The following is a 26,642-nucleotide window of genomic DNA, read 5'->3' as shown; positions in this document are numbered from 1 at the left end:
CAATTTTTGTAAAGTTAACTATCATGAATGCAAAGAAATAGTATTTTGAAAACAAAGAAGAAGATGATTACCTTTCCAGTTCTGTACTGAAGTTGATGTTATTATTAACACATAATTTTTGTCCGGTGAAGGAATGAAGTCCGTTGGAATCTGATCCATTGTACTACCCCACAATGTGATTCTAAGTACAGTGTTTCTGAATTGAATAGTATGAAGAGTAAGAATCTGTGTAAATAAAAATAAAATTGAACTTTTGAAACATAATATATATAATATATTTGTTATACGTTGTGTCTGCCATGATTATATCTCGTCTTTTCCTTGTATTGCCTCCTCTTATGGTTGATGTTTCAATTGCTTTAACCTTCAGTAGTAGTCCTACGACATCTGCATTGTATACAAAGTTATTGTCGTAGTTGTTTTGGTTAAAAAAAATCTATAGGATTAATGTAACGTATTACCTGTAAGGACTATGTTGTCATTGTTTGAGTCAATATCATCTAAAGAAGTGAATGAAAATAGGTTTTGAGGAATCTGCACATCATGATTGGTGACAACTTTGATTATAGTAGTGTCATTGAACTCGAGTTTGTAATCATTCGGTGCAACACGGTATTTAGGTGAATTGTCACCAATGTCAAAATTTTCAATAAGTAATAGTGCATCTGGTTGCATACGCTTTTCAAACGTCTTTGTTAATTTCACCCCATATTTAGCTTGAATTTGGTTGCCCTGTATAATACATACAATATAAATTTTTTTATAAACAACAATTAAATAATAAACAGTAAATTTAGTACTAATTAAACACAAACCTGTTCGTCCATAAGAAGGACTTCTCTGTGTTTGATAGCTAGGTTTTTAGAATAAAGATCATCCCACTTTCGCACGACCCTAACTTTTAATTTCCAAGCAGTTTTTGAACGGTTGATGGTGTTCAACATATGGTACTGAATTGCCATGTTTGTAACCTTGTCACAAATTGTATAAAAGATTATAATATTGGAAACACGTCAACAGTTATAGTGAAGGTATAAATAAATTATTCTATACTGATTTACATAACCATTGCATATGTAGTTGAATCAATAAAATTTTTTGTCTAAAAAATAAATAAAATATATGAATTGAATATTACCTTGATGGAGGCCAAGATGTTGTATTGAGATGAGATTTTTGTTTTCTTTGCTCAATTATGAAGATTGATAGATATATTTATAATTGCTAGTTTGAGTGTTTTATAAGGTGTAAAGTTATTGTTTTAGTGTACTTCTTTATTGGTTATAGGATTGGATCCAAATCATGGTTTATCCAAATAATAAATTTAGGTGGCTGGGACTCTTTAGTGTTTTATACGGTGTAAAGTCTTAGGTAAACTGTTTGTTTAGCCCAGCCCATAGCTGGGATTGTTTCATCCATGAGGATGGGCTTGCTAAATGAATTATATTAGAGTTAAGGTCCATGTTATGGTTCTTTATGAATTTGGGCTTTAGGCCTTGGTCCAAAGGATTGGTTATATTGCCAAGTGTGGACACATTATCTGAAATAGAATAGAATAGAAACACGTGTCCTAGCATTTTCTAACTTATTAATCTCTCCAGAGACTATAGAAAAAAATAAGTTAGTGCTATATATTTTCCTTTTATTATATGCATGGGTCAGTAGTATTCTGTGCTTCACCTTCAAGAATGAAACGAAGGTGCAAAGTGAGTTTTCCAAAATAGGTGACTGTTTAAGCTATGCTACAGGGAAGGCAAATTCACCTACTAAAGAGTGTTGCACTACTGTGAAAGATATAAAGGACAAAAATCCAGTTTTTCTGTGCTTGATAATCCATTAGGCTCATGATGGAGCCAGTTCGTTCAAGCAGATGGGCCTTCAGGAAGCTAAGCTCCTTCAACTTCCTACTGCTTGTAACTAGCCCACTACAAGAAAACAGGTTTTATGCCACGGTCCAAACCGTGGGAAAAGGATTTTTCCACCCTTTTCCCACGGTTTTGGACCATGGGCTTTTTGTGCGTCGGGAATGATTTGCCCACAGTCATGACCGTGGGGAAAAATCAGTTTTTCCTACGGTTTTGGACTGTGGGAAAATGTTACTTTTGCCTACGGTTTGGGTCCGTGGGAAATGATGTTTTGGCGACGGTTCTAGACCGTGGCAAAGTTTTTTTTTTTAAAAAAAAATATTGATATTTTAATTCTTCGGTGAGTTCACCCGCAATCAACATAGACGTACCAATCACCTAACAAAACTCCCATAACCATCCTACACCTCAAAGTCACTATTTCCATTCATCTTGAAAGATAGAATTCCAAATACACATGCAAAATAAACATAACAAAAGAAAATGCAAAAAAAAAAAACAACTTAATAAAAGAAAATACAAATTAGTCAATTGAAACAAGTAAAGTATAAATTGCGTTTGACTCTAAAATAAGAACATAGACTTGAACACGCCCATCTTCATCATCCAGCCTTCACGATACAAGTCTAACCCTTCACGCACTACATGATTCCTATCATCAGTTTCATATCAATATAGACTGCAAAGGCAATGTGTATCCCATGCAACAAAGATCACCAGACACACCAAAAGAGTTTCATGATAATAATGCTCTATTGCATTGAAATTGCATACCTTAACCTCCTCACAAAACTTCTTTTCCCAAGCATATAATCTTCCAATAGTCAGAGAATGGCTTCCTAAATCCATTCCTCCATAATCGTCAAACAGATCATTCTTACTCTTTGTCCATGTAGAAGAACTTTTCAAGTTGGATGCGAGGAAACTCTTACGGGAAGAAGAGTGAGATGAAGTTGACCGATGTCATGCAATAGATTGTATTAGTTTAGTTGAGTTTTCTAAGTAACCACAATGCTTGCTTCACTTTTCCTAGTAAAAGCCTAAGCAAATACAATTCATGCTACTAGAAAAAGAATAAGCCTAAGCAACCAAGACTCTTGCTGCACTTCTTGATTATATCCAACAAGAAAATCGAACCCTAGCCAACATGAAAACAAAGTGGTAAAAACCTTGCAAGAAATCGCACTTCAACTCATCATGAAACAAGTCCAGAAGTTGTAAACAAAAGTAATAGCACTTCAACTCATGCAAAAGTGCATATATGAGACATGCTATAAGCTCAGAAAAAAAGTAAGACTAGTATCATAATAGATAACAAAAGAAAATATGGTTTGCATTGGACAATAACCTGACTCCTATGATCTACGTCCATAATATTGGCAGTTTACATTATTGAGTTTCTATATTAATTAGGCGTGAAATATTTAAGTTTTTCACCAATACACAACGAAATATTCTCGAAATCTATACTTTTTCTACAGAAGACTTTCGCAAGTAAACAAAAAGCAAAAGAATCTACTTAAGACAAGATAAGATTAAAAAAAAAAAGTTCACTATAAACTAACAAAATAAAAGTACAAGCATAACGTAATCAAAAAGTAAATTTTGAGACAAATATTTTTTCTCGGAATCTTGAAAATATCTAGGATAGCAAATCTAGATATTATGCACCTGAAGCTGACATGGCATAAAGTTGGACAGCATTACATGTGTAAAAGTGTGCCATGTGTGTACTTTATTATAGCATTTGAACGTAGTAAAATAACCCGCCTTTCCTTGGAGCAGAAGAAGATCATAGACAAATTGGATCACTAAGTGAGTAAAATAAATTGAATAACAACGGAGAAAATAAAAAGAAACAGAAAAAGACAACTTACCTCTTTCCCCCATATCAGATTTTTGGTAGTCTTTACTGTTTGAACAGGAAAGCAGTTCTCTGTATGTTTTTATACATGAATGGACCTTCCAAAATATAGTGCTTTGCCTTTGCATCGTGTAACGTAATAGAGGTGAAAGACAAGCCTTTATATTCAGCTGCTACAACGAAAACAAAGAATCAGGCAGGCAAATATTGCTGATTTGTAATGATGCGCAAATAAATGATCAGCGCCTTACTCAAGATATATTAGCTTGTAATTGAGGGACTCCATAAGGCACCTCTTTACACCATTCTTTTTATATTATGTTTATTATACATTTTAAATTACATAGAGAAAAAAAGGGGCAAACAAATCTAATACAGACTTGAAATAATATCAATCAATAAAGTTTCAAATATAGAAGAAAATATATATCACACATTATTTGGTCTATTCATGTCTTCATAAAAAATGATGACTCTGTCATTATTCATTAGCAATAGACCATATATATATATATATATATATATATATAAAATATATATATATATATTATATATATATATATATATATATATATATAAAGTCCGTAGGAATAAAATAATAAGTTGCATAAATTAGCTCCTCCTCCAAACTTATAGAAAGTCCGTAGGTCGGCAAGGCATGCATATCATATCCGTTTTGTAGTCCTCCTATAAATATATATATATATATATATATATATATATATATATATATATTTATATATATATATATATATATATATATATATATATATATATATATATATATATATATATATATATATATATATATATATATAGGTGGAGTTATTTGTTCATTCTTATCATATCAAAACATTCTTATACTCCATATCCAAATATATACACATCTAAAACTCCTTGACCCCAAATAATGCGAACGTAGTAAAATAATGTATATAACATTTCGTAATTACAAATTTGAAAAGACAGTTTTGTAAAAGAGGGCACCAGACTAGCCGACCTTGTGTCTCTTTATTTCCATAAGCCAACTTATACAAAAAGTAATGAAGCCAAGAGTTTTTTCTCTTTTCAAAGCAGTCTTATTGTAAACCCCACCAGAATTTGTACTGGTGCCTACTCCCTATGGCAGAAGGGTTTAAAAGCGCCTAGCTTACTTCTTTACCCTTCCTTCACAATTATTTCTTGATAATCGTCAACATAACTTATATTGTACTGCATTATATTATTGAGGAGGCACTCAATAATACTTCCCTACGATTCCAAATGGAGAGATAGGCTAAACAAAGAGAATTAGAAAGAAGAGGCGTTCCCATAATAAACCCTAAAAGACTATTTCGTTTCAAAATCCTAATACTCGGTCTCAAAGCTTAATCAAATTAACAACAAGAAATTAAAGGGAAGCAGTTACAAAGGGGCAGAAAATTGAAACCCTTATTCAAAAAATGGGCGTGAAAGATATTGAAATCAAGAAAAAAGAACTATTTTGTTTAATTAAATCTTGTAGCTGGAGTGGGAGGAGGACATACCATTGTTGGAAAACGAATATCAGTGGCAAATTTGAGCTCGTCCCTGGCAACAACAAGCAGGATGTCAATGATATCAATGACAACAACAAGCAGGATGTCAAAAAAGACAAAGTGTATGACAAGATATCGACTCGACTAGCTTTCGCATGATGAGCACAAGAACTCTTATTAATACTAACAGATAATACATCCACATCAAAATGCTTTATGAATGCAACATGCTCTTCACTAGACTAGTAATTCACATATTTGAGTAACTGGAAGAAAGTTCACATACCTTATCAAAGTAGTAATCAGGCATCTTATAATCCTTCAGGAATATCTCCTTGGGGGTATCCATTTTGTTCTCTTCAACCTCGGCCAGTTGGGGTTGTGTTGTAACTGAACAAATTAGTCTCCCTTTGGCCTGCTTACTCTGGAAAGAGATGAGCAATCCGTGGCAGTAAATAAACCATAATTTTCTCAATAACTATTTCTCTCTGTGTATTGTGATCTCAGATATTGATTACATACAGCCATATCTACAGCTACAAGGAACAAAGGATATGTGGCTGTCAATTATTACTTTATTTGGGTATATTGCCCTCTTTATAAGGACTATCAGCTATGTACTTTTATAGTGGGATGATACACCATTAATAGGTAATAATGTATCCCGGACGTGCCTCCTATAGCATTTTCCTAAATGGGGTATGGATTGGAGGTTGGGATCCCTCCTCCCAATCACTTACATTGACATATTGCTGAAGTCTTATGTTAATGGCAAAAAAAACTTACCAATGACGATGAAAGAGATAATGGACGAGTTCTGCAACACAAAACCTGTACACCAAACAAGAATAACACATATCTTAAATGGACGTACAAAACTTCAAGCTCTTATAGTCAAGATTATGGAATAAAAACAAATTGTGGAGTACATTAAATACACTTTAAACTCAATTTAAGCAAATATGAGAAGTCCTCAAAATTTCTAACCTTAGAAGCAAAGTTTTTCCGATGACTAATGAAACTCTTAGTCTGATACTTCAAGGAACTAGCACCACTACGTGATGCCTGCAACTGCAGAAAAAGAGAGAGAGAGAACATCTTTAAACAATAGCACATTTCAAACAATCAAGCTAAGAACTTCCTGCTTGTTGTTTTCTTTCCCCTTGAAATTGAAATCAATCAGAGAGATCTAGCGCGAGTGGGAGAAGTTGGTGGGTTTCCCCCTTTCTTTCTTTTACTAGCTTTTTCGGTTATCCTCTTTTTTAGCGCCTAGATAAGATAATCAAGTTTAATGAGATGTCGTACAATCACCTTCTGTTCCCCTAATTTTGTCAAATAAAACCCTAAAACAAAAATCGGTGCTTGAAACAAATTTTTTGTTTTCCTTACCTTTTCGAGATGAGAGAGAGAGATAAAAAATGTAAATAGGGGGTGGGAGGGAAGGTAAGTGGTGGGGAAGAAGAAGAATAATTGATCGAGCGAGGGTATATCTTCGAATTTTCTTTTCCTGTTCTACATATGGATGTGAATCTACAACAAAAAAAAGTCTTACCCGACGGTTTTACTCGTGGCTGCCACCCACGGCCCAAGTAACAGTTAACCGTGGGTAATGGTATTTAAGTATGCTTACGAACTAAAACCTATTTCCTACGGTCAATAATTGTGGCCAAAGTAGCAAAGGTTCATGACCGTGGCAAAAAAATACCGGTAGCCGTGGGAAAAAATCCATTTTCTTGTAGTGTGGGTTAATGCAAACATCAGTGATTGTCCAAGTACGTATTGTATTATCTGTCTTCAGTCTTTTGGTTTTGCTTGGTGATAACCACTATGACTTTAGGAAAGTTTCCGCTGTTAACTACTCTTATTGTTATTGTTGTTGGCGTAACTACACATTCTAACTTATGTTCTTCTTCTTGTTTTTACAGAGCTTCTAAACCTAGCTCCCAATTCTCCTGACATGGGCATCTTCACAAATTCTACTAATTTTAACTTGGTTAAAGCAAACATCAATGATTGTTCAAGTACGTACTGTATTATCTGTCTTCAGTCTTTTGGTTTTGCTTGGTAATAATTACTATTATTTATCAGCTTTGCTGGAAGAGAAGGAGCGTGCTGATCAAATTTATCAGGATTTGAGCTCGTTTAAAGACCAAGCAATTCAGCAGGAGAAATTAGTTTCTGTGATAAAGAGTAAGTTTGAGGAAACATTGGGGTAAACACATTTATATGAGGACAAAATAGCCAAATTAGAGAAGACACTTAAGCTGAACATAGAAGATTTGGAGGGAGCAAATTGTTTCGACCAAATATGATCAAAACACCAAGTATTGATGAAAAAGACGAAGAACGTAGAAAAGTAATTAGAAAAATGATGGTGATCGGGGGAATGATGAGATTGTACCTTGCGGTTGCCTACGTACCCAAATTATTAGTGGGATCAAGTCTCAAGAACGTAGTTCTGAATGAAAAATAGTTTGGTATTTATATAGGTAGAGTAGAGAGTCCTTGTAGCTTAAGTAATCTTGTAGCTTGAGTAATTGTGATAGAATATAACTGTCAACTGATAATTATCTCTTTGATAAGAAATGAATCTTGACATAAATCAATGTACATTAGTGGCAAGCCATGTGGCTAAGGTTCAGCCTTAGACACATGAGTTAATGGGCCTGTACATTGATCCATGATATTGCGGAAAATAGTTAACTGAAAGCGCTAAGCGAAGCGAATGCAGATTTCGAAGAAGAAAATGAAGATTTAATCGAATAACCGTAAGACAATTGACAGAAACAATTGATTAGGTAATTGTGTGAATGTAATATCATAGAGCTAAAACTTCTTTTGATGAAAAATAAAAATAAAGTATGTTTTGGCAATTGAATATAGTTGCGATGTCTGATAACATACCTGTGTAAAACTGACAATGTTGTTGATTTATATAGATGACACGAAATAGAATGAAACGCCCCCAATACTAACTTTAAGCTTGCAAAATTAGATTGAGCGAAAAAACGCTCCGACGCAGAACTCACGAAACGAAACGGGGTAATCTTCATCAGATGTTGACATAGCGCGAGTAACCCACTGCTTGCGAAGCGAACAAAGATTCAACTTAGATCACCGAAATTAAACGTGGTAATTTCGTCAGATTTTGTCGGAGCGATAGTAACGACTAAGCGAGCGTAAAAACTTTCAAACTTAGACTGACGAAGCTAAACGCGGTAACTTCGTCAGATTTTGTCGTAGCGATAGTAACGACTAAGCGAGCGTAAAAGCGTTCAACTTAGACCAACGAAATTAAACGTGGTAATTTCGTCAGATTTTGTCGTAGGGATAGTAACGAACTAAGCGAGCGTAACAACGTTCAACTTAGACTGACGAAACTAAACGCGGTAACTTCATCAGATTATGTCGTAGCGATAGTAACGAACTAAGCGAGCGTAAAAGCGCTCAAACTTAGACTGATGAAGCTAAACGCGGTAACTTCGTCAGATTTTGTCGTAGCGATAGTAACGACTAAGCGAGCGTAAAAGCGTTCAAACTTAGACTGACGAAGCTAAACGCGGTAACTTCGTCGGATTATGTCGTAGTGATAGTAATGACTAAGCGAGCGTAAAAGCGTTCAACTTAGACTGACGAAATTAAATGTGGTAATTTCGTCAGATTTTGTCATAGCGATAGTAACAAACTAAGCGAAGCCGAAATAAAGATTCAACTTAGATCGACGGCTAAACGCGGTAACCGTCGATTTTTGTCGGCGATAATAACGACTAAGCGAGCATAAAAGCGTTCAACTTAGACTGACGAAATTAAACGTGGTAATTTTGCCAGATTTTGTTGTAGCGATAGTAACGACTAAGCGAGCGAAAAAGCGTTCAACTTAGACTGACGAAATTAAACGTGGTAATTTCGTCAGATTTTGTCGGAGCGATAGTAACGACTAAGCGAGCGTAAAAGCGTTCAACTTAGACTGACAAAATTAAATGTGATAATTTTGTCAGATTTTGTTGTAGTGATAGTAACGATTAAGCGAGCGTAAAAGCGTTCAACTTAGACTGACGAAATTAAACGTGGTAATTTCGCCAGATTTTGTTGTAGTGATAGTAACGACTAAGCGAGCGTAAAAGCGTTCAACTTAGATTGACGAAATTAAACGTGGTAATTTCATCAGATTTTGTCGGAGCGATTATAAGGTTCGCTAGAACCAAAATCATACCATTGAACCGAAAGAAAGAAGCGCTTCTTTATTGATTACCGAGTCTTGAAAAATACAAAGATAATAACGGAAAAGAAACTATTGAACTAGAAACAGACTAACAAATTTTTGTCCGGTTTTTCGTTCAACTTGTCTATTTTGTCCGCTCACTTAATAAAATAATTTGTTGCGACGAGCAAGAAACAAACACTGCCAGGGGCTGGCGAAAATAAACCAACAATGTCAAGGCCCCATTTCACAAATGACCAAGGTTTATGGATTGGATGATGTTTTATCATGGAAAGTTTGACCCATATCATATATCATGTTTTTGACAAGGCACACATTTCTTGGACAAACACGTACATCCTTTGGCATGTATGGCCACCAATACCATTGAGTCATTGCTATGTGAGCGAGACTTCGCCCCCGGGAATTCCTGAGCATCGTCAGCTACATGATCGTCGTCGGTAGATACCGAGACATTATTAGTGCCAAGCTCGTTGGAATCATCTGACAACATAAGTGGTTAATCCAGTGTTGTCGTTACAGTGACGACTTGATTTTTCACGGATAAGTATGCTATAGAATCAGGATGCCTTACATCATAACGCGGATACTGTACAATACTAATAGATGTAAAATTTCATGGAATTCGTTGAATGAAGTCCAGATAAATGCTCATTCTATCATTGCGAGCCGCATATTATCATTCAAAGTGGCTAACGACTAACTTAGAATAATTAATCGTAACTTAGTCGCCCCCAGCTGAAGAGTTGTGCGTATACCATAAATGACAGTTTCGGACTCGGCCATATTATTTGACGTGTCAAATCCCCAATGTAGAGACCTCTCAATTATGTCTTCATTCAGCTTCAAGATGACACAAACAAGACCGGAGGCAGACTTATTATGCGAACTATCGGTGTAAATCTAGCAAGTAGCTGATATATCCGATAAATATTTCAAGTCATTGCCCCCGGGAGGTAATGACAATTAGAGATCGACGTTTTCCTCATCGAGTAATGCTTTCGACATAGGAATATCATCAATAAGAAAATCAGTCATTAGCGAAACCAAAGTTTGTCTCTGTTTAATGGTATGAGTGTCAGAGACAATGTTATAAACACTAAGGTAACTTTTCCATTCTGCGACTCGATCCGTAGACGTTGCGAAAAAACTTGCCCAGCGGATATTCGACAAGTATAAACTTCGACTATTCCTTTTTTGAAATAAGCTTAAGACGTCTGACAGCATGAAACAAGGCCAGTGTAATATTTTCAATACAAGAATGCCTCGAAACATATGACGGACATTATCCGCAACAGATGACGAAGAATCGTTAGAGGCAATAACTTCGTGCTGAATAATTTGGCACATCGGTGGAATGGTAGCCGGGTCGTATGCAATCGGATGTTGAAAAGGAATAGGAGGGAGTAGTTCAATACCGCCAGGTTGACCTGGAACCGCACATTCGCGATGATCGTCAGTAAGTGCATTGAGAACTTAGGCTCGTCGAGTATTCGTCATAACTTTTGTAGAACGTGATCGTCGGTTTTGTATAAGAACCGCAGACGGTGCCAATTATGTTTCGACCAAATATGATCAAAACACCAAGTGTTGATGAAAAAGACGAAGAACGTAGAAAAATAATTAGAAAAATGATGGTGATCGGGGGAATGATGAGACTGTACCTTACGGTTGCCTACGTACCCAAATTATCAGTGGGATCAAGTCTCAAGAACGTAGTTCTGAATGAAAAATAGTTTGGTATTTATATAGGTAGAGTAGAGAGTCCTTGTAGCTAAAGTAATCTTGTAGCTTGAGTAATTGTGATGTAATTTAACTGTCAACTGATAATTATCTCTTTGATAAGAAATGAATCTTGACATAAATCAATGTACATTAGTAGCAAGCCATGTGGCTAAGGTTCAGCCTTAGACACATGAGTTAATGGGCATGTACATTGATCCATGATATTGCGAATTGGGCTTTAGCCTTGTTGATTAAATGAATAAAATAGAGACCCCTACTAATGGACGTTTGCCACGTAGGTGGGGGTTGAAACACAAATAAAGAAATAAAAATGCTTCAAGTAATTATTCAGCAGTAGGAAAATGCTTTATCATTGGTTGTTGCTAGAGAATCTGGGCAGAAAATGCAAGTTGAATCACTTAGTACATATGTCTGGAGACTGTTAAAGAGTTTGAAGTCATTGAATTTGAAAGGGAAGCTGAATCAATAAACAACAATCAATAATCGACATCATCATTGTTATTTTCCAACATCTTGAAAGTAAAGGTTGGTTCCAATATTTTATCACTACCCTCACTATTTCTTCTTATTCTTCTTTTCTTCTTATTCTTATTTTTTTTCAGTGTTTTTTTGTTCCAATTCTTCGTCTTCTGTCTGGGGTTCTTCTTCTATATTTTCTTTTTGGTTATTTTTCTAGGAAGGGTTATTCCCAACCCAACCCACCTAACTTAATCAGAGTACAACACGACAATGGTGATTTTTTTTTTTTTTTTTTTTTTTGCCTATGTGCAGGCGTTTATGGAACTATGTTGCTGGTGGAAAAGAACAATCATGGAATTCATTATAAAGGTTAGTTTTATGTACCTGTCAAATAGACATTGCAAAAAGAATGAAAGAATATCGAAAATAAATAAAATAAGCATATTGTTGTACCGTTAAAACAAATAAATAAGAACTGTGCTTCATATATTCTTGACGACCGCATGCTATAGGTAACATCTTCGTCCTAAAATCCATGAAGGCACCTGCATGTAAAAAAATTTTGTCATTTATATCCATGTACGTAGTTGTAAATATACGCTAAAAACTTCTATGTTTGTACTATTTACCTGTTTCTCTTTGTCATGGGAGATTGTTGAATACTTCTGGATAGACTATGTTTTTAGTATGCTCATACAAATCACCGTCTCTATTGTCTAATAATATCTTTATTCCTTCACGTGAAGTTACACGTGAAACAGCCACATATAGTTGTCCGTGTGAGAATACCTGATTTCTTAGGTAAACTCCAACACTTGTCAGCGTCTGTCCCTGGATTTTGTTAATTGTCATGCAATAACAAAGCTTTATTGGGTATTGTACACGTCGCAATACAAAAGGCCATTTTTTTTTATCAGACTTCATCACAATTAGAGGGATGGTGTGTCGATCTCCTATGTTACTTCCAGTAATGATCATAGCTTCAAGCACAATATCTGACAATGTAGTGATAATAAGTCTTGTTCCATTGCATAGTCCCTTGCTTTGGTTTATGTTTCTGAGAAGCATTATAGGAGCACCTTCTTTTAGTTGTAAAGAATGATTGGCCATACCAGCCAGTTGTAAAGTGTTTAGGAATTCAGTCGGATACAAAATGTGTTGATTTCCAATCCCAGCATCTGCTACACATAACGTGTCTGCACTTAAGAAATCATGTATTTCGCCGGGAACAAAAGAGAGAACATATGAATTTATTTCGTCAGCTGATTCATTTGTAGGAGTTAGAATGCACCTATCTCTCAAGTAGTAAGCTTCAGAATATTTTTTGGAAAAATATGTGTAGATAGTTTCCACAATTTCATTTATACCGTCTCCTGCTGAATGAATTATAAGGTCTTTTGGGATTTTCACCCAGTTAGGTTCTTCACCTTCACACAATGATCGACTTGGAAGTTTTCCATCACCAATATCTAGTATCCATTTGTTGAATTCAGCATCTGATTTGCTAGAGTCTTTGTTTCGCAAACGTATATTTATGGTAAGTCGAAAAATCATGAAGTGGCACCATAAATACGACCTGTTAATTGAAGTAGACACAATTGTTTCTCTTGATCCTTTCTCTACAACAGGCAATGTTTGTCTGAAGTCACCTCCAAAAACCATTGTTTTCCCTCCAAATGGTTTGTCCTTCAATCTTATATCAGTCTCTGACATTATGTCTCTGAAAGTGGCATCAACAGCTTCAAAGTCATTTTTTTTTACTCATTGGTGCTTCATCCCATATGATTAGATCAATTTTCTGAATCAAATATGCCAAGTGGGTGTTTCTACTAATATTGCAAGTGCTAAAGCGGTCTTGTTCAATTGGAATTTTAAACCTTGAGTGAGCAAATCCGTCCACGGTAAAAGAAGTCTTTTACTACACTGATGAAGCCACGCAAGTACTATCTTCCTCTGTGGATCGCAGCCTTGCAATTAGTGTATTCCATAGATAAGTCTTTCCTGTACCACCACTTCCATATACAAAGTAAAGACCTCCAAGATTTTTCTCGAACTGCATTCATGACAACATTAAAAACTTCTCTCTGTTCAACATTCAATCCAAGATGAAGCTGCTCAAATTGTGTGGAGAGAGTAGCACAACCATAATTTAACTCCTCTTGTATCAGTCTGTTCTCAAGTGCATTTGGTTTTGGAATATCAAAACTAAATTCTTTTAGAGTTCGACCGTTTTCATTCATTAGAATCTCAACTTCACAAAGTGTAAATTTTTTTAGCTCTTCTTGAGATAAGGTCAGATTATCATTACCTTGTTTTACTTGCTGTAATCCAAGTATATCGTCTGAAAGTAGGTCCCAATTCTTATTCCACAATTCAACCGAATCTAATACCTCACAAAATAATAGAAGCGTCTTCGAAGTGAAGTTAGGTAAAATTTTATAATGTTTTAAATTAAGGTAAATGCTATTAATTTGTTCTTACTATAATACCTCATTCTATCGCATCCATCAAATTCTTTGTACAATTCAGATCTGATTGTTGCTTGGTTCATACGGTACCAATGTAGACGCTGATCTTCCATACTTGTATAACCGTCTACGATGAACGATAGACGAAGACGCCCACCAATCCACAATGTAGGACCTTCTTTAATTCTTTTGTGCAGTCTGAATGCATAATATTCCCTCATGGTAACCATATTCCTTGTTTTCGTATCCGTATTCCTTGTATTCCCTTCAGTTTCACTCTGACTTTTACTCCTATATAGGATCCCAGGTCTATAGCCATCTTCACCACGTGGGAATAATATAGGATACTGCAAGGCCATAAATTTAGGATGTAACTCATTTATTCTTTCAAGTCCACCACCTTGTGTTTCAACAATTATATCTCTATAATAAGTAACATCAAATCCATCTCCCATAATCAAAGCCGCTACTTCAGTTGAAGTAGGCAAATTATATTGTCTACCATCACTTTGTCGATTATTAATAAGTCTTAGACGAACTGGTACCATATCATCCTCTTTAAATCTATCTCTTGCCATTCTAAATGATTGTACAACTTTATTGTATTTATCAAACATCTGTATTAACCCGTCAACAATTGTTAGATCTGCACTTTCCTCGTCTGGAGGTATAGCTTTCATTCTATTGCATCTTTTATTCTCAGTGTCATAGATATATAATTGAGCAAACTTAGGTGGGTGGTTTTCAATTGGTAGAAGTGAACCAATTTTATGATGATTCTGGCCGCTAATTCTGAAGGCATAAGGCCCCCCATCATTGTTTAATGTTTTGTCTATCTCTCCACCTGCAGAAGTAAATTGGAACATGCAGTTGTATGTTCGTATACACCTTCGAAAATGTGAAGATCTCCTTCCTCCTTGTAAGTCCATAAGCTCTCTTAAAAATGTAGGCACCTTCTCCAAAAGTGGTAGCTGAACTTTTCCATTCTGACAACAAATGGAAAATGTTGGAAAAGCTGATTTTCCCTTATTGTTTCTTTCACCCTCCCACACAATTGCTCCACAGTAAGAACACTTTCTAGTAGGTGGTCCAAAGTTATGCATGATAAGCACCCAAAAGTGTATTATGAAACCCCATTAAGACATATAAATTTGGTTAATTATGTGTTTAATAATCATGAAATAAATATGTTTTCATACTTTTGCAGGTATTTGCAGTAAACATGGAAATATTGGTTAAACCTGCGATAAAGCACGAGGAATGGCGTATATATGAATTCTTCTAAATCCGCATAGAAGCATCAAACTTCCAAAGCTTCTACCTCTCGAACCAGGACTCCGAATGCGACAAGAGAGCTGCTCAGACAATCAGGACGATGAACTCTACGCATAGGCGGAAAGTTGTAAAACTGCCCAAAATATCGGACCGCCACTGGACTGCACATGGACCCACTATGTGGGGCCACAAGATTGGATGAGTCATCAATCATGGAGCATGTCAAGACAAAAATAACAAATTATTGGTGCAAAGTTGACACCTTGCATGTAATAAATTAGAGTTGGTGTTAATAGTGAAAAAAAGGCAAGGTGTCACTTTGTTTTAATGTGGTGGATAAAAATGAATTAATGTGGTGGATAAAAATGAATTAATGTGGTTTGATGATTCACGTGGGAGGAAATGAGATTTCTCTCAAATGGGGAAGAAATTAGACAAGGGTGGGGGACACTCCATTTACTCCCTTGACTTATTTTCCTTACATGACATTATTTTAGTTCCTTAGTGAAAAAAAATCATAAGTTAGTTTTTAGTTTTTATTAGAAAGCTTGTAATAGTTTTAATGGAGGAAACACTTGTTTTCTTCTAGAAAATAAATAGAAGTGAATTTGATTGTTTATCTTCTTCCTTTTTCTCTTTTTCTTTGTTTCTCTAGTTTAAATTCCTTGTCTCAAGGATCATGAACTAACTTCCCTTTTGGGGAGTTAATCCAACTCATGTGAGGGAAAAACAATTGTTGTTGGTTTGGTAGGTTTTTAGGAAGAACAACTAACTCTACATCCTATCCCAAAATGATAGTTGGTGTAGTGTCTAGTTAGGAATCAAGCAATGAGCTTAGAGATAAGTCATTGCTTGGTTCCACTTGCTAGCATGTATGAGCTCTTAAGTGAGCCATACATGCTAGGGATCAAATCTTTTTTTTTTTTCCATTAGGGACTTGTCTATGAGTCTAGGAAGAATCAATAAACCTTTTCAAATCAATAAACTAAATGTTAGTTTCACATGAGGAGGATTAACTCTCCACCTTTTTCTTAGTAATTTGTATTTTGTTTAAGGGGTCGTTTGTTTTTCTGAGCCTATGAATACTGAATGCTGAATGCTGAATGCTGAATGACTCATCCTCTGAATGCTAAATGCTGATTGCTGAATTCTAAAAACATATTTGTTTTCTTTAGAATAACCTGCTCTCAAGGTTTGAATATAAATCATTCGGACAATTTTACTCATGCTATCTATTTTAAACACTAACTTGATTTCTTGTTAAACAAAATATATATTATATTTGAGGAGAAGAGATGGATTATCGAAAAAAAATAAATGATAAATAAATTTATTTAAAATATGCTTTCACAAATATATTTTAACGGTTTATTTTCATATTTTGTTTATTTTCAGAATATATATATGTAATTCTATTTTTAACAAAGTGGATATATCATTCACCCAAAAAAAAAAAAAACCCGTGGACGCCAACATCAAATTTTGAAGCCATAAAAGTCAAGGTAGGAAAGTAGATGGGTTCTTAAGATTGGGTTCTTAAGAAAAGGCAAGAAGGGACTTTCTTGTTTCAAGTATTAGAATTCAGCATTCAAGAAAAATTTTGGTCTTTGAATCTTTGAATGCTAAAAAGTACCAATGAATGCTTAAACTACTTAAAAAAAACAAACAAGTTTTGAACCTCTAAATGCTTAAAACTTAAGTTTAAGAGGCTCTGAATGTTGAATTCAAAAAAAACAAACAACCCCTAAGTGCATGATTTCAAACTTTAATGTTTTTCTAAATGTTGTGTAGGAAAGAAAACCTAGCATTAGTATTATAACCTTACTCCTTAGTTCCCTTTATTGTAACAACCAATTTGTAGTTGTCCTAGACTTTAGGTTGGTTCGAATCCTTATTCCAACTCTACGAAATCGAAGATTGTGAGTAAGGACCTTGAGTTACTTTTGCATCAATTTAGAGAGTTCAAACCTCTAAGTAGTAGTAAAGAAGCATATATCAAATGGCGCCGCTGCTGTTCTAAACACTACACCATAACAGGCTATTTGCAACAGCAAAAAAGCGTTGCTAATAATTTTTGCAACGCTTTTTAAGCGTTGCAAATATGGCGTCGGTAAAGTGTTGGAAACAAATAAAAATTTCCAACGCTTAAAAAGCGTTGCAAACAGAAATTCAAAGCGTTGCAAACAGAAATTCAAAGCGTTGCAAACAGAAATTTCCAACGCTTAAAAAGCGTTGCAAACAGAAATTTCACAAACGCTTTTTAAACGTTGGTAATTTGTTAAAATTTTTACCAACGGTTTTTAACCGTTGCAAAGTTGTTAGTTAATTTAAAAAATAATAATTTAAAATTCATTTGTAACGGTTATAAACCGTTGCTGATGGGTTGCTAATAAAAAAATAATAATTTCTCATTTTGTAGCGAGACCAGCTAAACCTATAATAACCAATGAATACAAGAATCCAATGAATACAAGAATGGTTTAGACAAATATATATATAGCTACAAACTCACTCCAAACTGAAGCAAACAAAATTAAGGACAAAAAGCAAACTTCCCACGAAACAAACCACCCTTTCTTTCAAAATCTTCCTTTCACTCTAGGAAGTCCTTGGCATCTTCAAACCCAAAAGCTCAACGCGCCAAGATTCCCCTTCCACGCCACGTAAACCTGCCCCCCGCCGCCCTCAACCCATCGCTCTAGCAAGAGCATCTCCTTGTGCACTCTCCGACCGGATTATCAATACAATGAATAGCCATTAGAAAATAACAATGCAAAGAAAAATTAAAAACACTTGTGACTACCAAGGATGGCAATGAAAGGAATGAAAAAAGAAATAAAAAAGTCGAACAACCCGAACTCTTGGGATATGAAGACACCGAACTTTTGGCCGAGTGTAACATGTTTGATAGATAACACTACAAACGCCATACAACTAGCTGAGAAAACCTTACCTTCCGGGTTCTTCACGGTCTCGTCCACACTTAGAATTAGGCAAGCTACCTCTGTTGTCGCATTTATAGCATTTATCCGAGACATTTGCAATCACGACCAATGTAGGTAAAAAGAAACTGAACAAAGCAACATGGGAAAGAACATTGAATACCTTAACAACAACAAGGTTCCCATACAAAGTTGGCAAATGTATCTATGATTCCACCGGTGTTTATATCGACCTCGTAGTCTGTTGCAACTTTTAATTTCTATTAAAATCACAAATACCTTAGTCGCTTTTGAGGCATTTGACCTGGTTCTTTCTTTACTTTCTCCCCGAAACAAGCATTCTATGTTAATGGGACTACACAATATTGGCGTGATCCCGAAAAGCATAAAACAGAGGGGTATAATAAGCAAGACTGACTGAAGTTCCACATCCTTTATTATAAGCAAAGCTCCTTTACTGCCAAGCTCAAGCTCATGCCGAGAACTTTTATCCGTAAATGAAAAATACAAAATTAATAAACCCATCTCTTAAAAGCATGTGATCCAAAGAAAGAGAAATTAGAACATTAAATGCTTACCCTGTCTTTATCACGAGTGCGTTCCTACAAAATCAAATAAAAAGTAGAGTTACATCCATTGCCAAACGTAGTAATCCAGCACATATAGTAAAAAATTACCTTCATCCATCTTGAACTCAAATAGCTCATCATCTTCAGAAACACAGTTCCATCTTGCAATTTCCCAATAAGTTTCTCATCAAGTCACGATGGTTACTATATATATTTTGGGTGTGAAGATATCATTGATATCAATATTAAGAGCAAGGCCTAATTACTTCATTAGTAAAAAAAAAATTGAATTTTTTTTTTATATATGCTATTATATGAAAGTTACAAGTTATAAGGATCCCAAATAGAGCGTAAACACATGATGAAACATAACAGCGCACATACTTGAACATAACTTTTTAAACCTGTATAACTTCCTCTCAATAAAAAAAAAGTAAATAACAAAATAAAAATTTAAATAGTCTTCTTTTTTTTTCTTTTGATCCGTATAGGCTTCCAATATAAGTTCTAACAGAAAATAATAAGAAATTAATATTTTATGTATCTATCTCCAGTATTTGACAATCCAATTTACATTACATTAACTTAGTAAGTTATATGTATCCATTTTCTTTATTATGGATATATATCCAGATATATTCATATGCATGTCTAGAAATGCATAAATAATGTATCTTAGCAATATAGAATACAATAAGTTGACAACTACATGCACTATAAATTGTATATAAAAAGTTCATCGACAAGATGATCGCATGCATCTTTAACTTTCCTTCTTTTTGTTACACTTCTGAAAAAGCACTTGTCAAAGTAGGAGCAGAGAAAAGGATACACCCATAAACAACAACAAATTTTGAACCAAGGTGGAAGACCATCGAACATCATGAAGGGCCTTCTTTACACCTGCCAAAAGTTTAAAATAAGTAGTCCCACTTTCAGACCATAAAGTAGAATACTTGATCTTACAAAGTGAACTCAAAACATAATTAGAGGCACAAGCCCTTCGTGAGCTCCATCGGTTGTCAAGTAGTTCGGCTTTGATTCTCCGTGAGTAACTTCTCGTTAGTTTTATCAACGTCTGATTGTTGCTTTCGACAAAGGAGTCCACTAGAACCATAATTCCAGCTCATTTGCACTTTGGAGCACCGAAAAAACCCGTCGAGCAATAGCTTGAGCTTGTTCATCCTTTGCACATGAAAATATTTGAATCTTTGCGGGAATCCCCTATTGGACCAAAACATCGAGTTTAAGAAAAACTTTAGCATGTTAACTATTATTGTTATCTTCTAAGGTGGAAACCAACATATTCCAACATAAAATTGGCATTTGCACTCATTCATGAGACCTAACTACATGGTAGTTAATTTATAAATGGAACAAAAGGTGTGTTTAAATGCATGGGAAATTTTCAGTGTGTATAACTCGAGTTTGTAATAGAAATTTTTCATTAGATGTGAAGCATATGTACTATATATTCCCCGTCAAAGAACTTTAATAGGTGAATTTTCATGGGAGAACTCATACAAAGGAGGCCATAGGAGAGAGTGAAAAGCAAAGGGAACTTCCTCTCTTAGTAAAATCCTAACTAGAAAGTGGGATTTACCCATGAATATTCATCCGTACAATCAGCCCTAAAATCAAACCATTTTCTAGCCATCGGGTAATTTAGATATTCCAGTTCGGCTCATGTACTCAAAGTTTATCAGCATTCAGATGTACTATCCAAAGTACTACCTATTTATCTATGTTACATGGACACGCCATAATTTGAAAACAATCCATGTCGGATACAATTTTGATATTTCACCGTGTCAAACACCAGATCCGTGTTCGATCTGGGACACACCTATCCGTCTCAATGTAACTTAGCTATTTGTGTTTCCCCGAATTCATCCTGTATTGAAATGCTTAACATTTAGGTGTTTTCTAATACAAAATTATATTATAAACGTATCTATGAATTTGACAAAAGAAAATGTATGCATGTCCACAAACTCTGTCTTCAAAGACAACCTAGTTTTCAACTTTACCAAGTAACATAAACCACTCGGCCGAGGATACATTTGGACAAAAGAAAACAAACCTTGGATTCTCGCAACAAACGCTGCAACATATGACCCGGTGCCTTAGAAAGCTCTACAAAGAGCTATGCCGGGGATTCTAAGGCGATAAGTGAAACCTTTTGAAAAATCCCCAATATCAAAAAATTGTATCTCATTTGTTGCAAGCCGACACATAAATGGCCGTCGAGCTAAATTGGATAGAGGGCCTATACAATCAAACTAATTAATATAAACACACCTCGCTTAGTCAAAAGTGAGTATAAAATAGTTGTCGAAAAAGTTACCATGTAGTTTTAGACATGTTTTTCTCAAACAATTGATAAAACAGGAGTACCAAGGTGTGAATGTTCCACAAGACCAAATTCTTTTCCCTGTGGTGTGGAGGATTTCTGAAAAGTTTGTAGATAAGTCCCACGTGGAGATAAAGTAGCTGCAAAGAGCATTGGGGATTGCAAAGGATCTAATCTCGAGTAAGTGGTGCAATCATATAGGCCAATCGTAGAGTCGGGTTTGATGACCATAAGTGTAGAACCATCTTCACTGAACTTTGAATTGGAGCAATGAACTTTTTCAAGCTTCATACTTGGTTGACCATTGTTAAACGGGAGTCCAAATCCGAGAAGCGTCCGGGTTCTCGGCTGTACATTTATAACAAAAGATTGTTTATTTATTCAAAGAGATGTGGGGCCATGTGGGCAAAGGTTAGTAAGTACCTAGAATCTATAAAGGTGGTGAAGGATCTCTAACAGCCATTATAATAAGCTACCTGTAATAATAATTAGCACATAGAAAAGGAAAAGAAAATGAGAGTAGCAGCTTTTCACAGTGAATGGTGAGCACGCTGATCTGCGGCGCGGACATGTCGTCTCAATGAACTCACACCAGAGAACCATCTACTTTAACTACTACTGAGTTTGCACAACTCGAAATTTGGGATTTTTGCATTTTGGTCCTACTATTCGTCTTGATTTTCGTAAAACCACAATTGCCCTTAACACGTGTAGTGCACGTGAATAAATCAACGGCTATGAATTAATCTGCTGCTTTGAATCTAATGGCATGTTTCCCACCACACAATTGACCATAGATTAATACACCAGAGAGAAAATCTCTAGGACAGATTGGGGGAAATACAAACTCAGTAGGACACCTTGATTTTCAGTCGCCATAGCATATTTTCCAGCTTTGAATGCATCATTTCCTTCCTCTTTCTTCTTACCAGCGGCTTCAATTTTCTCAGGTGTGTTCTTGTCCCACAATTCTCTTTCCTATTGAAAGAAAAGGAAAATTTTGAACTCACTCATACCAAGCACAATGCAAGAGCCGTACAAAAAGAAACCACACTGAAGATACCTTGACAAAGGATTCAAGCTCAACTTCATAGTTGAATTCGGGGTAACAACAGCCAATTCTTGCTTGAATTCAGATGAACCGAAACCATATTCTAGAACAATAGTCGACTCTACAACCTCCCCTTTCTTCATTGTCATGACAGCTCTATCAAGTCCATCAATAACTTGCTCTGCAAAATGTAAAGACTACACTTCAGTATCAAGTTTAATCATGATAACAAAGAAAGCATGCCAAATCCAGCGACGTGAAAAATTACCTTCATCCATCTTGAACTCAAATAGCTCATCATCTTCAGAAACACAGTTCCATCTTGCAATTTCCCAATAAGTTTCACTGTCAGACAAATGAGATAATATTAAGCTTTATTATTAATTGAAAAAATAAATAAAATAAATTTCCCAATGCATTTAAGAACCTCTAAAGTCGCTGTACAAATATATTATATTGTTTCAACTGTAATATAATCGCGTACCAATATGTTTTATATCTGTCCTTAAGGGGATGAGGTTTCATGATCACATGTAACTAAGCTTTGCGACGCCAATAATGGATTCAAAGATATCTCAATAATATCTCGCCAGTCGTAAGAAGCTTCAAAGATATTAATTCTGGAGCAGAAATCATTAGGTATTTGGAATGGGGATATCTTTAACACAATGAAGTAAATTCCTCTAAGCACCAACAACAGACGACACATGACGAGTGAATGTCTATCTTCTACACAGGATTCAATTTTGCCTATAGAGATTATGAAGGGAAAACAGAAGTAATGAACTCAAGCATTGAAGATTTCGGATGAAAAAGAAAGAAAGAACCGAAACAGGAAAAAAAAATGCATTGAATAGAAGACTGGTAAAAAAAAAAGAACTACCATAAAACCATGAATGCAAGGAAATGGTACCTTGCTCCAGACTAATTGATCATTAGCCATTGAAAGATCAATCAGCTGCTGAAGTGCAACACGCTTGCTTACACTTTCATTCTCATCGCTGCCATTGCTAATCTGCACATAAAAACAAAACATGATTTCAGAAAGGGGTTTTCCAAACAAGTGAGGAGTTTCACATATTCTCATGTACAGGAGAGAAAAAAGTATTTCTCTAAGTATATTTTCAGCTTCATTTTTTCAGGTTTTACCTGATGCAGAATTTGAGGGATGCTAGCCCCTACGTCTGGAGTGGAACTGGTCTTGGAAACTGTTAGCTTCTCATGGGCCAAAGGAGCCAACTTAGCAAGCCACAATTTCAGGATGCCACTGTGACCAGAACCTTCAAAAATTATTGAGTTCTTGTTGAAGGAGTTGATAGCAAACTCAATAACAGCCAACTTAGCCTTAAGTGAACGTTGATCATCAAGAAAACGAAGCAAAGCCGAAAGGAGAGAATCTATACCATAGGTCTTACTCACAGTTTCTAGAGTTGTTGAGAAAGACTGGCAAACTAACTCTTTTTGGTCAATTAACCTTGAAAAAACATGAGGCAGGATCCTCTCGATATAACTTTCAAAAGGCTTTCTGCAAGAAGGAATCATCTCAGCAAGTGTTAAAAGAGCTGCCTATGCAACTTTATGGTGAGGATCATCTAAGTGTTTGAAAAACAACTTCATAACCTTCTCGAAACTCTGTGTAATTTCTTGGACACCTTTTGGTCCTTGCTGCAGCAAAGTCCGGAGATAATTAAAAGCAGGAACTCTGGTAGACCAGTTAAACTAGATCTCAAACACTCCATCAAAGCATCACCAAGAGACAGTGGACCCTCCATGTAACTTGGCATTTCACCAAGTGCAAGTTGGCTATCATCAAAACTATTTCTACTATTAGCAGATACCCATCCAGTCACATGTTTTCTCAAAAGCAGCCTCTGGAAATTGGGGATAAAATTGTTTTGTGAATCCCTGAAACAAGGATCTTTATAAGGTGTGTTTAGATACTGCCTGTCCGTATGTGTGTTCAAATATCATCTGTTGATCCTCATATCAGTATTTTCTTCGATGTGACTCCCATCCTGCAGTCTCTCAGAAGTTCTCTTGGTAGTATATGATGAAAAAGGCTCAGTTGACAGGCTGCTGCGGTAGGAAAACTTGCTGGGATCTTTGGAAGCATGAACCTGAGCACTGATAAGATCGGATGTTATTAAACCACTGCACCTAACTGATGAATTCACCTTAAATCATCAGGATCTTTATTTCTAACTAATTTTTCCGGAGAAAATGTGTTAAAAAAAAACCCACATGCAAAAGGAAAATAAATGAATGAAAAGCTTTAGGACCAAAATATAAGATGTTAACAAAACAAAAAAATATTCCTGAAGTTTTTCCCATCAAAATCAGATATAGCATTTGTACTTAGGGTTTTAGGAACTTCATCAAAGTGCATGTCTGGCTCAGGAGAAATACGTAGCTGAGACTCGGTGTTGAATCTATCAAGTCCATCAATAACTTGCTCTGCAAAATGTAAAGACTACACTTCAGTATCAAGTTTAATCATGATAACAAAGAAAGCATGCCAAATCCAAATGCGTGAAAAATTACCTTCATCCATCTTGAACTCAAATAGCTCATCATCTTCAGAAACACAGTTCCTTGAACACATGAGTTTGACTATTTACCAACATGCATTATCAAACATAAAATAATTGCCCAGAAAACAGATGTAATAAGTACCATATATAAACATTTATCCAAACATTCTAAGTACATCTGCAAATTAAACTCAAGTTCATCAAAATTCTAAAATCCAAAATTTAAAGCAACTTGCTTTCAACATTTAAACTCAAGTAAAAATTGCATCCTTTATTCTATGAAATTCTACACATGAGACAAACATATAGCAAAGAAATGTAAAATTCGAGATTCAAATACCGAACCGATAAAGTAGTAGAAATTTAAGATTTGGAAAGCTCTCCACCGACCGCCATTACAACACCAAAACAATGAGGAATCTCCACTTCAAATTAAATGAATTTTTAGAAGGAAAAAAGACAATGAACCTGGTTTGTGAATTAGTAGTATGTTGAAATCTTTTGCTTTCGTAAAATGTATGAAAAAGGGTTTTGAGATTACAAACTGAAGTTTAGTTTGGAAAAGAGAGAAAATAGTTAGGTCTATTTTGTTTTGGGTTCTTTGTTTTCGATAATTTGTGCTTTTCAGAAAGAGGAGGAGGGGTTGTGTAATAATACGGAACTTTCTCAAGGACATTTCGGTAATATCGCCATGGCAGGTAATGTATATAGTTTAATTATTTTTATTGTTTGAATGATATACCACCTATTACGTTAGTGGGCCTATTATATTGTTTTGGGCTTGTTCGTTATATTGGGCCTTTTTATTTTATTTTGTTTTATTGGGCTTGCTTTTGTATTTTGGGCTTTTTTATTTTGTATTTGGTTTTTTGGGCCTGGCTCTTAGAAAAGGGAGAGGTCGGGCAAAAGAAAAAAAAAAAAAAGGGAAAAGAAAGAAAAAAGAGGGAGGTCGGCAAGAAAGGAAAAAGGGGAGGGAACTTACTTTAAGGCTCCTGAATGAACCAGGGAATAGCGACCCGAAAGTGACATCTCCTTCTCAAAGCATACAAGTCGGCAAGTATCATTCTCTTATATTGGATAGCATAGCATGAGAAGCAATACCTTTGGTGTTGGTATGTCATCAAGAGATAGCTATGATTTTATGGAATCAACACCTCCTCGCTAGTTGGAAAACGAGGGGGCTTAATCCAGTAAGTATGCTTTCATTAAATGAATTTAATCATCTCATTATAAACGGGATGTTAGAATAACAAAGTGAAAAAGGGAGGAAAACAGAGAGGTGGGCAGTAATCATCTCTTTCTATTCATTTTGTTGTCTTTCTTAATTAGAATGATTAGGTATATTTCTTGTCTTATACTAGAGCTAGTTATTATATGTGCATGGGTATTGTTTCTCTTCATGACCGTGAAGGGTGATTACTATTTTGGTATTTGTTTAGTTTACATGTTTGTTACTAACTAATTATTCCTTTGATATGGTGAAGTGTATGATTAAATCTTAGATTGGGGTATGTTACTATGCATATTAGGTATTTTAGGTCTTTGGTATTAGAATTTAATTCTTTATCACGGGTAGTTTCAGTTCACTTACAAGAATTCCATTTAATTGAAGTATGTTATTGGACTGATTTTATTGTTGTATATGAGGAGATTATTTTCTAGTTATAATAATCCTTCTTTTCCCTAAACAAAAAAAAAGTTATTATAGTTCTTCGTTGACGTGGTCAATTTGATGTATTCGACTAAACAGGTTCGCTATGTTGTTTTACGAGTTAGCATT

The 26,642-nt window shown here is 35.3% G+C and overlaps 2 protein-coding genes, 1 long non-coding RNA gene and 1 pseudogene across 18 annotated transcripts in view; 1 reads left to right on the top strand and 3 right to left on the bottom strand.

Annotated features, from left to right (window-relative positions):
• The window catches only part of LOC147491882 (uncharacterized), a 72,154-nt gene that overhangs the window by 5,282 nt on the left and 40,230 nt on the right, over window positions 1-26,642 (top strand). For 6 of the 8 annotated variants that reach the window (XM_086566197.1, XM_086566196.1, XM_086566195.1 and 3 more), the window contains 5 exons: window positions 7,172-7,267; window positions 7,335-7,436; window positions 11,986-12,042; window positions 14,992-15,060; window positions 15,349-15,979. In XM_086566197.1, coding sequence (XP_086422323.1) covers window positions 7,172-7,267; window positions 7,335-7,436; window positions 11,986-12,042; window positions 14,992-15,060; window positions 15,349-15,380 — 356 coding nt within the window. In that variant the 3' untranslated portion in view covers window positions 15,381-15,979. Of the gene's footprint in view, window positions 1-7,171; window positions 7,268-7,334; window positions 7,437-11,985; window positions 12,043-14,991; window positions 15,061-15,348; window positions 15,980-26,642 lie in introns of those variants that run through there. The other 2 variants (XM_086566199.1, XM_086566198.1) reach the window with 2 other exon arrangements.
• LOC147491885 (uncharacterized) lies at window positions 747-6,087 on the bottom strand. Its single transcript, XR_015198812.1, has 5 exons — window positions 5,533-6,087; window positions 5,256-5,298; window positions 3,743-3,899; window positions 2,640-3,003; window positions 747-2,544 (listed from the first exon to the last, which is right to left on the bottom strand). It is a non-coding gene; the product is annotated as an uncharacterized LOC147491885 (long non-coding RNA).
• On the bottom strand, window positions 19,710-21,595 carry LOC147491884 (eukaryotic translation initiation factor 2A-like; annotated as a pseudogene).
• LOC147491883 (peptidyl-prolyl cis-trans isomerase FKBP62-like) lies at window positions 21,704-25,070 on the bottom strand. Of its 9 annotated transcripts, XM_086569145.1 has the most exons (10): window positions 24,873-25,070; window positions 23,952-24,785; window positions 23,751-23,856; window positions 23,481-23,611; window positions 23,245-23,346; window positions 22,816-22,951; window positions 22,600-22,676; window positions 22,344-22,512; window positions 22,141-22,258; window positions 21,704-21,756 (listed from the first exon to the last, which is right to left on the bottom strand). In XM_086569145.1, the coding sequence occupies exons 6-10, from the start codon at window positions 22,854-22,856 to the stop codon at window positions 21,733-21,735; spliced, it is 429 nt and encodes a 142-aa protein (XP_086425271.1). In that variant the 5' UTR covers window positions 22,857-22,951; window positions 23,245-23,346; window positions 23,481-23,611; window positions 23,751-23,856; window positions 23,952-24,785; window positions 24,873-25,070; the 3' UTR covers window positions 21,704-21,732. The 9 variants fall into 9 exon arrangements, 3 of the variants coding, with proteins under 3 accessions (XP_086425271.1, XP_086425270.1, XP_086425272.1); XR_015200077.1 differs by having other exon boundaries at window positions 23,481-23,856; window positions 24,873-25,051; XM_086569144.1 differs by having other exon boundaries at window positions 23,751-24,785.

Source organism: Coptis chinensis, chromosome 6 (assembly GCF_015680905.1).
Source record: "Coptis chinensis isolate HL-2020 chromosome 6, ASM1568090v1, whole genome shotgun sequence".
Lineage (NCBI taxonomy): Eukaryota > Viridiplantae > Streptophyta > Magnoliopsida > Ranunculales > Ranunculaceae > Coptis > Coptis chinensis.
This window is presented reverse-complemented; position numbering and strand designations above follow the sequence as displayed.

Bases quoted from the DNA above. Each gene is read 5' to 3' on its own strand.
- LOC147491883 (XM_086569144.1), bottom strand. From the start codon at position 22,856: ATGAAACCTCATCCCCTTAAGGACAGATATAAAACATATTG. The intron at 22,513-22,599 runs GTAATTTTTCAC...TACATTTTGCAG, and splicing joins TGAGTTCAAGATGGATGAAG to AGCAAGTTATTGATGGACTT. The intron at 21,757-22,140 runs GTGTCCTACTGA...TTATTATTACAG, and splicing joins TATGGCGACTGAAAATCAAG to GTAGCTTATTATAATGGCTG.